The sequence below is a fragment of the Nematostella vectensis genome, chromosome 6, assembly GCF_932526225.1.
Source record: "Nematostella vectensis chromosome 6, jaNemVect1.1, whole genome shotgun sequence".
Classification (NCBI taxonomy): domain Eukaryota; kingdom Metazoa; phylum Cnidaria; class Anthozoa; order Actiniaria; family Edwardsiidae; genus Nematostella; species Nematostella vectensis.
In genome coordinates, this window is record NC_064039.1 from 1712399 (window position 1) to 1724341 (window position 11943).

Here is an 11943-nt window from a genome sequence, read left to right on the forward strand (position 1 = left end):
AAGATATGCATAAGATATACGTAAAAAGGTGTGACGGAGAAAGATTTTCAAGACAATTCCACTATAGCTTCATTTATTATAGTAAAAATACGTCAGTGTTGTTGTAACAATTGGTATTTCAGCCAAACCAAGAGAAATGACAACCACAAACAACATTAACTTCACAAAAAGTATAAATTTTATTTTCTTAAATCCAACAAATGTTTAGTTTGTCTTTTGCTTTTTCTTCTTCGCTGACTTGCGCGGTTGCTTCTTGCGTTTCCCTGGCGACTTCCCGGGTCCTTGGGGCTGGCCGTTTGCATGTGATGACCTACAAACACAAGGGAAGACCGTCAACAACAAATTCCACATGCGCTCAATGGGCTTCATACCCTGGGTACCAGGGCCTCATGACTTCTCTCGTCCAGTGACGCTCAGATAATGTTTGGGGCGAAGAGCGAAGCGGCAATTTGAGCGTCACTGGACGAGAGAAGTCTGGGGCTCTGGTACCCAGGGTATGGGTTTCAACGCACACTCCGAAAAAAGTAAAAATATGCTAGCATTCTTGTTCTGGCGCAAATTTGGTTTTTGCGAATTTCAAAGTCTTTTGCAGGATACTGGCATATTATTTGCAATGCAAATTTAGCGCTAAAATGCGCGCGAAAATGGGCAAACGAGAAAGCGACATTGCGAGAAAATAAATAGGGCGCTCTGGGTGCCGTGCGAGTGCGCATGTTAAACTCTTACGTTGTCTTGATTCGCTGAGGGCAGTCTCTTCTTTTGTGTCCATCTTCACCGCAGATGTGACATCCGGTGGATACTTTTCTGTCAATCATAAGACATCTCAGTGGGTAACGTGTCAATCATATGGCAGCACAAAACCCTTTTTACCTGTTACATTCATGGCCTGGCGGCTCACACCTTTTACAAGTAAAGCAGTGCACGTGACCTAGAACAGACATGGACAAATCAATAAGATAAACAACTTCTTATACATGGGGTAATTTGAGATGAACAATACTAATAAAAGAATGCATACAAATAGATAATACAAACAAAAGAAAGTAAGGCCTTGAAAACGTTCTTTTACTGTACCAGTTGCATGCATTTGCATCTGGAACGATATTGACAAGAACGGTGTTCCTCAAGGGTTGACCACGGCTATGGGCTACGCTCGGGTTCGACTAGGTGTGAACGGCCGATTCCTAGGACTGAACGTCCTGCCAAATGCGTTACATACAAATATGTATAATTTGATATATTTTTGCTGACCACCCATGTAATTAAGTCCTAGACTATGATAATGAGCAATAAACTGATGATGATTATTATTATTATTATTGTTGTTGTTTTTGTTGTCGTTGTTATTGTTATTGTTATTGTTATTATTATTTTTGTTATTGTTGTTGTTATTGTTGTTGTTGTTGTTGTTGTTGTTGTTGTTGTTGTTGTTGTTGTTGTTGTTGTTGTTATTATTATTATTATTATTATTATTATTATTATTGAGGCCTAAATATACCTGGCTTAACACATGCCACACAATCTTCACAGTGAACATATCGTCTGCCATCCTACAAGAATGCAAAAATTGGCATTGCTTTACTTGATTCAATCGGTCAAAGGTCTTAGTCATAAGAAAACTTAACTTTGATGAAATAATGGGAGAAAAACTGCCCCTACCTTAGAAGTACAAGCATCACACTTTGAACAGTGGTAATTCTCAGCTGATACATAACGCTGGCAAGGTTTGCAAAATCTTAGAGAAGATAGAACAAAAGTTACATATGATTTTTGTTGGATATTATTTTAGGCTCTATATAGAGTTATAAGAAATGTAAATTTCAAAAATAGTTGTTTCATGTTTCTTTTTCACCTGTACCCATCCTTGCTTGGTAACTTCACATTTGCTGCCGGAATGTTTGTAAAGATGCGGACGGGTGATCCACGCTTGGAGCCATGTGCCTTTTTGTCTTTGAAAAGAGGATGGTTGTCATAGTCAACCTGTTGAATAACAAACCAGTATCAAGTATGGGTGGTAGGATTAGGGTTCATATAGTAATGGGATGAGATCGAGGTGATTGACCTATTAATCTAGCTTCTCATGGATGGTATGAAAAGTAAGTGTTCAGTATGGTAATGGATAAGATCGAGGTGACTGGCCTTATAATCTAACATCTTCATGGATGGTAGGATTAGTGTTTAGTATGTAATGGATAAGATCGAGGTGACTGACCTTATAATCTAGCATCTTCATGGATGGTAGGATTAGTGTTTAGTATGGTAATGGATAAGATCGAGGTGACTGGCCTTATAATCTAGCATCTTCATGGATGGTAGGATTAGTGTTTAGTATGGTAATGGATGAGATTGAGGTGACTGGCCTTATAATCTAGCATCTTCATGGATGGTAGGATTAGTGTTTAGTATGGTAATGGATGAGATTGAGGTGACTGGCATCTTCATGGATGGTAGGATTAGTGTTAAGTATGGTAATGGATGAGATTGAGGTGACTGGCCTTATAATCTAGCATCTTCATGGATGGTAGTGCAGCCTGTATCTGTGTCTCCATAAAGTAAGGGAATATGAACATTGTAGCCATTTCTTTTTTATTATCTGATAAAAAAGATTACAAACAGTATTGAATTAGTTTTTTGGATTTGTCACAAAAACAACACATTTAAAATAAAAACACCCCCTATTGAAATTATCCCCTTAAATTATTTTGTATTTGGTGCTATGACTCAGGGACCGCGGAGCATTGTGGAAAAGTGGGGGGGCTGACAATTGAAAAAAAAATGTTTTTTTTTGAAAAATGAAAAAGAAATAAATCAGAGTATTTGACTTGTTTCTGTTGCAAAAAGTGGTGGGGTCGCCCCCCCAACAATAAGAAAATATTGGAAAAAGGTAACAAAAATACTTCTAATATTAAGATTACAAAACCTTAGTGTGACTATAAGTTAATAATAAAAATAATATGGTTGCTATTTGCAGAAAAAAACAACTTGGTGATGTTTATGAATGGTACAAGACAACAGTTTATTCCCTTTCTGATGGACATAAACAAACCTTTGGCAGATGAGTTTGTCCTCCACAGTTTCCAAATCTTCTGAAGAGTTGCACCAAGAACTTCAACCAAACCACCAAATGGCGGGTCCATAATCATAACAATTTCCTCTTCATCAGCATTCTCGAGGAACTTGTTAAACTGTTGCTCACTTTTGTTGTTGTTGAAGAAATGATGGTTGAACATGTTGTACCAGCAAAATTTTGATGGGAGATTAAACATGCCCTAAAAAGCCATTCATCAATAAAGCTCAACACTTAAGGCTATATATTGCATGTGTGTGGTTTATATTGGTGTGCTATACATACTCACATATCTATGGTTTACATAAAGTGTTCTATACTTACATATCTGTGGTCCATATCAGTGTGCTATATTCACATATCTATGGTCTACAGAAGTGTGCTAAACTCACATATCTATGGTCCACATAAGTGGGCCATACTCACATATGATCTATATCAGTGTGCTATATTCATATATCTATGGTCTATATCAGTGTGCTAAACTCACATATCTATGGTCTACATAAGTGTGCTATAGTCACATATCTATGGTCTATATCAGTGTGCTATACTCACATATCTATGGTCTATATCAGTGTGCTATACTCACATATATGGTCTATATCAGTGTGCTATACTCACATATCTATGGTCTACATAAGTGTGCTATACTCACATATCTATGGTCTATATCAGTGTGCTATAGTCACATATCTATGGTCTATATCAGTGTGCTGTACTCACATATCTATGGTCTATATCAGTGTGGTATAGTCACATATCTATGGTATATACAGTATAAGTGTGCTATACTCACATATCTATGGTCTACATAAGTGTGCTATAGTCACATATCTATGGTCTATATAAGTGTGCTATACTCACATATCTATGGTCTATATCAGTGTGGTATACTCACATATCTATGGTCTATATCAGTGTGCTATACTCACATATCTATGGTCTATATAAGTGTGCTATACTCACATATCTATGGTCTATATCAGTGTGCTATACTCACATATCTATGGTCTATATCAGTGTGGTATAGTCACATATCTATGGTATATACAGTATAAGTGTGCTATACTCACATATCTATGGTCTACATAAGTGTGCTATAGTCACATATCTATGGTCTATATAAGTGTGCTATACTCACATATCTATGGTCTATATCAGTGTGGTATACTCACATATCTATGGTCTATATCAGTGTGCTATACTCACATATCTATGGTCTACATAAGTGTGCTATAGTCACATATCTAAAGTCTATATCAGTGTGCTATACTCTCATATCTATGGTCTACATAAGTGTGCTATAGTCACATATCTATGGTCTATATCAGTGTGCTATAGTCACATATCTATGGTCTATATCAGTGTGGTATACTCACATATCTATGGTCTATATCAGTGTGCTATAGTCACATATCTATGGTCTACATCAGTGTGCTATACTCACATATCTATGGTCTACATCAGAGTGTGTTATACTCACATATCTATGGTCTACGTAAGTGTGCTATATTCACATATCTATGATCTATATCAGTGTGGTATACTCACATATCTATGGTCTATATCAGTGTGCTATACTCACATATCTATGGTATATACAGTATAAGTGTGCTATACTCACATATCTATGGTCTACATAAGTGTGCTATAGTCACATATCTATGGTCTATATCAGTGTGCTATACTCACATATTTTATGGTCTACGTAAGTGTGCTATACTCACATATCTATGGTCTACATAAGTGTGCTATAGTCACATATCTATGGTCTATATAAGTGTGCTATACTCACATATCTATGGTCTATATCAGTGTGGTATACTCACATATCTATGGTCTATATCAGTGTGCTATACTCACATATCTATGGTCTATATAAGTGTGCTATACTCACATATCTATGGTCTATATCAGTGTGCTATACTCACATATCTATGGTCTATATCAGTGTGGTATAGTCACATATCTATGGTATATACAGTATAAGTGTGCTATACTCACATATCTATGGTCTACATAAGTGTGCTATAGTCACATATCTATGGTCTATATAAGTGTGCTATACTCACATATCTATGGTCTATATCAGTGTGGTATACTCACATATCTATGGTCTATATCAGTGTGCTATACTCACATATCTATGGTCTACATAAGTGTGCTATAGTCACATATCTAAAGTCTATATCAGTGTGCTATACTCTCATATCTATGGTCTACATAAGTGTGCTATAGTCACATATCTATGGTCTATATCAGTGTGCTATAGTCACATATCTATGGTCTATATCAGTGTGGTATACTCACATATCTATGGTCTATATCAGTGTGCTATACTCACATATCTATGGTCTACATAAGTGTGCTATACTCACATATCTAAAGTCTATATCAGTGTGCTATACTCTCATATCTATGGTCTACATAAGTGTGCTATACTCACATATCTATGGTCTATATCAGTGTGCTATAGTCACATATCTATGGTCTACATCAGTGTGCTATACTCACATATCTATGGTCTACATCAGAGTGTGTTATACTCACATATCTATGGTCTACGTAAGTGTGCTATATTCACATATCTATGATCTATATCAGTGTGCTAAACTCACATATCTATGGTCTACATAAGTGTGCTATAGTCACATATCTATGGTCTATATAAGTGTGCTATACTCACATATCTATGGTCTATATCAGTGTGCTATACTCACATATATGGTCTATATCAGTGTGCTATACTCACATATCTATGGTCTACATAAGTGTGCTATACTCACATATCTATGGTCTATATCAGTGTGCTATAGTCACATATCTATGGTCTATATCAGTGTGCTGTACTCACATATCTATGGTCTATATCAGTGTGGTATAGTCACATATCTATGGTATATACAGTATAAGTGTGCTATACTCACATATCTATGGTCTACATAAGTGTGCTATAGTCACATATCTATGGTCTATATAAGTGTGCTATACTCACATATCTATGGTCTATATCAGTGTGGTATACTCACATATCTATGGTCTATATCAGTGTGCTATACTCACATATCTATGGTCTATATAAGTGTGCTATACTCACATATCTATGGTCTATATCAGTGTGCTATACTCACATATCTATGGTCTATATCAGTGTGGTATAGTCACATATCTATGGTATATACAGTATAAGTGTGCTATACTCACATATCTATGGTCTACATAAGTGTGCTATAGTCACATATCTATGGTCTATATAAGTGTGCTATACTCACATATCTATGGTCTATATCAGTGTGGTATACTCACATATCTATGGTCTATATCAGTGTGCTATACTCACATATCTATGGTCTACATAAGTGTGCTATAGTCACATATCTAAAGTCTATATCAGTGTGCTATACTCTCATATCTATGGTCTACATAAGTGTGCTATAGTCACATATCTATGGTCTATATCAGTGTGCTATAGTCACATATCTATGGTCTATATCAGTGTGGTATACTCACATATCTATGGTCTATATCAGTGTGCTATACTCACATATCTATGGTCTACATAAGTGTGCTATACTCACATATCTAAAGTCTATATCAGTGTGCTATACTCTCATATCTATGGTCTACATAAGTGTGCTATAGTCACATATCTATGGTCTATATCAGTGTGCTATAGTCACATATCTATGGTCTACATCAGTGTGCTATACTCACATATCTATGGTCTACATCAGAGTGTGTTATACTCACATATCTATGGTCTACGTAAGTGTGCTATATTCACATATCTATGATCTATATCAGTGTGGTATACTCACATATCTATGGTCTATATCAGTGTGCCATACTCACATATCTATGGTATATACAGTATAAGTGTGCTATACTCACATATCTATGGTCTACATAAGTGTGCTATAGTCACATATCTATGGTCTATATCAGTGTGCTATACTCACATATTTTATGGTCTACGTAAGTGTGCTATACTCACATATCTATGGTCTACATAAGTGTGCTATAGTCACATATCTATGGTCTATATAAGTGTGCTATACTCACATATCTATGGTCTATATCAGTGTGGTATACTCACATATCTATGGTCTATATCAGTGTGCTATACTCACATATCTATGGTCTATATAAGTGTGCTATACTCACATATCTATGGTCTATATCAGTGTGCTATACTCACATATCTATGGTCTATATCAGTGTGGTATAGTCACATATCTATGGTATATACAGTATAAGTGTGCTATACTCACATATCTATGGTCTACATAAGTGTGCTATAGTCACATATCTATGGTCTATATAAGTGTGCTATACTCACATATCTATGGTCTATATCAGTGTGGTATACTCACATATCTATGGTCTATATCAGTGTGCTATACTCACATATCTATGGTCTACATAAGTGTGCTATAGTCACATATCTAAAGTCTATATCAGTGTGCTATACTCTCATATCTATGGTCTACATAAGTGTGCTATAGTCACATATCTATGGTCTATATCAGTGTGCTATAGTCACATATCTATGGTCTATATCAGTGTGGTATACTCACATATCTATGGTCTATATCAGTGTGCTATACTCACATATCTATGGTCTACATAAGTGTGCTATACTCACATATCTAAAGTCTATATCAGTGTGCTATACTCTCATATCTATGGTCTACATAAGTGTGCTATAGTCACATATCTATGGTCTATATCAGTGTGCTATAGTCACATATCTATGGTCTACATCAGTGTGCTATACTCACATATCTATGGTCTACATCAGAGTGTGTTATACTCACATATCTATGGTCTACGTAAGTGTGCTATATTCACATATCTATGATCTATATCAGTGTGGTATACTCACATATCTATGGTCTATATCAGTGTGCCATACTCACATATCTATGGTATATACAGTATAAGTGTGCTATACTCACATATCTATGGTCTACATAAGTGTGCTATAGTCACATATCTATGGTCTATATCATTGTGCTATACTCACATATTTTATGGTCTACATAAGTATGCTATACTCACATATCTATGGTCTATATCAGTGTGCTATACTCACATATCTATGGTCTATATCAGTGTGCTATACTCACATATTTTATGGTCTACATAAGTATGCTACACTCACATATCTATGGTCTACATAAGTGTGCTATACTCACATATCTATGGTCCATATCAGTGTGCTATACTCACATATCTATGGTCTATATCAGTGTGCTATACTCTCATATCTATGGTCTATATCAGTGTGCTATACTCACATATCTATGGTCTATATCAGTGTGCTATACTCACATATCTATGGTCTACATAAGTGTGCTATAGTCACATATCTATGGTCTACATAAGTGTGCTATAGTCACATATCTATGGTCTATATCAGTGTGCTATACTCACATATTTTATGGTCTACATAAGTATGCTATACTCACATATCTATGGTCTATATCAGTGTGCTATACTCACATATTTATGGTCTACATAATTATGCTACACTCACATATCTATGGTCTACATAAGTGTGCTATACTCACATATCTATGGTCTATATCAGTGTGCTATACTCACATATTTTATGGTCTACATAAGTATGCTACACTCACATATCTATGGTCTACATAAGTGTGCTATACTCACATATCTATGGTCTATATCAGTGTGCTATACTCACATATCTATGGTCTATATCAGTGTGCCATACTCTCATATCTATGGTCTATATCAGTGTGCTATACTCACATATCTATGGTCTACATAAGTGTGCTATACTCACCTATGGTCTATATCAGTGTGCTATACTCACATATCTATGGTCTACATAAGTATGCTATACTCACATATCTATGGTCTATATCAGTGTGCTATACTCACATATTTATGGTCTACATAATTATGCTACACTCAAATATCTATGGTCTACATAAGTGTGCTATACTCACATATCTATGGTCTATATCAGTGTGCTATACTCACATATTTTATGGTCTACATAAGTATGCTATACTCACATATTTATGGTCTACATAAGTATGCTACACTCACATATCTATGGTCTACATAAGTGTGCTATACTCACATATCTATGGTCTATATCAGTGTGCTATACTTACATATCTATGGTCTATATCAGTGTGCTATACTCTCATATCTATGGTCTATATCAGTGTGCTATACTCACATATCTATGGTCTACATAAGTGTGCTATACTCACATATCTATGGTCTATATCAGTGTGCTATACTCACATATCTATGGTCTACAGAAGTGTGCTATAGTCACATATCTATGGTCTACATAAGTGTGCTATAGTCACATATCTATGGTCTATATCAGTGTGCTATACTCACATATTTTATGGTCTACATAAGTATGCTACACTCACATATCTATGGTCTATATCAGTGTGCTATACTCACATATCTATGGTCTATATCAGTGTGCTATACTCTCATATCTATGGTCTATATCAGTGTGCTATACTCACATATCTATGGTCTATATCAGTGTGCTATAGTCACATATCTATGGTCTATATCAGTGTGCTATACTCACATATCTATGGTCTATATCAGTGTGCTATACTCACATATTTTATGGTCTACATAAGTATGCTACACTCACATATCTATGGTCTATATCAAGCAGAAGACTGTCAAGTGAAGATTCAGCTTCTGTTGTGCATTGTATCATACCATGTATTCTAGGACACAAATACATAATTGATGGCAGTTATGACCTTAAGTTGAAGCTAGGGTACAACAACAACAACAACGATAACGATAATGATAATAATAATTAATTCAACATCAATCTATTACCTTGGTGTACCAAGGCACAACACTTTCTTGAATTCCAATTTCTTTATAGTATTTACTATGAATGTAGTTGCTTTCACTGAAAACAGGTATTGCTGCAAACAAAAGAAATGCTGACTTCAATTCAAATTCAAATCAATACACAAAATGCATGTTTATACTGCATATGTGTATACCATGCTGGTGATGATAGCACTCTTAATTCTAGTAATTTCTTTGGATTTATGTTATTAGAAGGTCAAAATCATTTTAAAAAAATATGTGGTGCTATAGTATCACCTAAAAGTTGTGTGAAAAAAGTTTGGAAGTGACACAATTCTGAATGGGGTATGGGAGGGGGCACTCCTAACATTACTCTACACTAACAGAAATACTACCTATATATACTATCAACATTTCAACATACCAAAAATGAGGAGCAAAACTTTGGAATACCCACCAAAGAATTTTGTACCATTTGCATTAATTAAGGTGTGATGCTCATTTGTAGAACAATTGTGGTGGGGTAATCTGAAGTTGCTCAAAATAAGGTACCCCCCACGCTACACTCTTTGTGCTTCAACCATCCATTTCCATTGTCCCCAGCATTTCCTAACAAGCAGCAGCAATGTAATCCAATCACTTACAGCATGAACCTTCTGGTTCTGAAGTGGTTTTAAGATAATGCTTGGTTTTCTCAGTTCACTTAATGTCTGGCCCTCAGTGACATCGTGGCCAATATGCTGAGGGGTCTTTCTAGTAACCAGTACATCACAACTGTGACAATACAACCAGCTACACTCCTTTGATTTGTGCTCCATCATTGCTCTCAACTCTTTGTCAATCTTCAGTTGCTGCTCATTAGGTCTTGACGCTGTAATGATGTCTTGGTGAGCTTTCTTCCTCACGTCAGACAATGTCTCATCCTCCCATTGAAAGAATGAGCAGGCCTTTCTATCCCTACACGCAGAGCAGGCAAAGAACAGACGAGGTTCACGACCATCCTTGAAGAACCGCTCAAAGAGCAGCATTGGACCTTGAACAAAAATAACCAGGTTTATGGCATGTCAATTATACTGTACATAATAACAAAACATTTATCACTTACAGCATAAAGCAATCAAAAGCTAAACTGCAGAATACCCGTCCACATTTTTAAGGCCTCTAAATTTCAGTGGTCCGTGGTCCACAGTCAACGACTACTTGTCTCACTTCGGACTGCGGACTGCGGACCCCACGGTAGCAATAGCTTAGATGACTTAGATATATTAACCAATGCTTCGTTCTTTAAATATGCAAAAACGACTGCGGACTATGGACAGTGGACCACTGTAGCAATACCTTATATGACTTAGATATATCCATTAAAATTTTGTTCTTTAACTAAACAAAGACGACTTAGGACTGCGGACTTCGGACCACGATGACTTATACCACTTAGATATAATGTCCTCACTGCGGACCACAATGACTTATACCACTTAGATATAATGTCCTCACTGCGGACCACAATGACTTATACCACTCAGATATAATGTCCTCACTGCGGACCACGATGACTTATACCACTTAGATATAATGTCCTCACTGCGGACCACGGCAGTAACTTGGCTCCACAGTGGAAAGGTATTCTGAAGGTGCTGTGAGTTTCGTATCTTACCGTGAGGACACTCGGGGATTTCTCTGCCTTCTCCCTGCAAAATATACACACTGACGCCTAGCCTCTCTGTAGCAGCGTGTTGAGTGGCCATTCTTTAATGGTAAGTATACTACAAGACAGAAGCACGAGAGCCGAGTTGTCACAAAAATTCCGCCATCTTGAAAAGTCGATAGTGAGTGGGACTGGGAATGCCAAAATAATTTACATGGGTTTCCTGTAGAGCAATTTACACAGGATACCCAAGCTTTCTTCTCCGTTGATGGGGGACTCGAAGAAAACATACCCTTTCCATTTCGAACAAGGCAAAATGAATGAACAAATAACACGCAAAACAGCATTAAGTATCACTGAAAGCCCTTGTAGATCTCGCTCCCTCTCC

General features: G+C 36.4%; 1 protein-coding gene across 1 annotated transcript; it reads right to left on the reverse strand.

Annotated features, from left to right (window-relative positions):
• Nucleotides 1-160: 160 nt before the first annotated feature.
• Nucleotides 161-11897, reverse strand: LOC116613255 (rRNA N6-adenosine-methyltransferase ZCCHC4). Its single transcript, XM_032373902.2, has 12 exons — nucleotides 11565-11897; nucleotides 10552-10940; nucleotides 9929-10020; nucleotides 9732-9810; nucleotides 3047-3269; nucleotides 2496-2593; nucleotides 1853-1980; nucleotides 1660-1735; nucleotides 1499-1550; nucleotides 871-928; nucleotides 727-804; nucleotides 161-310 (listed from the first exon to the last, which is right to left on the reverse strand). The coding sequence occupies exons 1-12, from the start codon at nucleotides 11653-11655 to the stop codon at nucleotides 205-207; spliced, it is 1470 nt and encodes a 489-aa protein (XP_032229793.2). The 5' UTR covers nucleotides 11656-11897; the 3' UTR covers nucleotides 161-204.
• Between the last annotated feature and the right edge of the window lie 46 nt (nucleotides 11898-11943).

Bases quoted from the DNA above. Each gene is read 5' to 3' on its own strand.
- LOC116613255 (XM_032373902.2), bottom strand. From the start codon at position 11,655: ATGGCCACTCAACACGCTGCTACAGAGAGGCTAGGCGTCAGTGTGTAT. The intron at 10,941-11,564 runs GTAAGATACGAA...TTTTTGTTCAAG, and splicing joins AATCCCCGAGTGTCCTCACG to GTCCAATGCTGCTCTTTGAG. The intron at 9,811-9,928 runs GTAATAGATTGA...TTTGTGTCCTAG, and splicing joins TTGTGCCTTGGTACACCAAG to AATACATGGTATGATACAAT.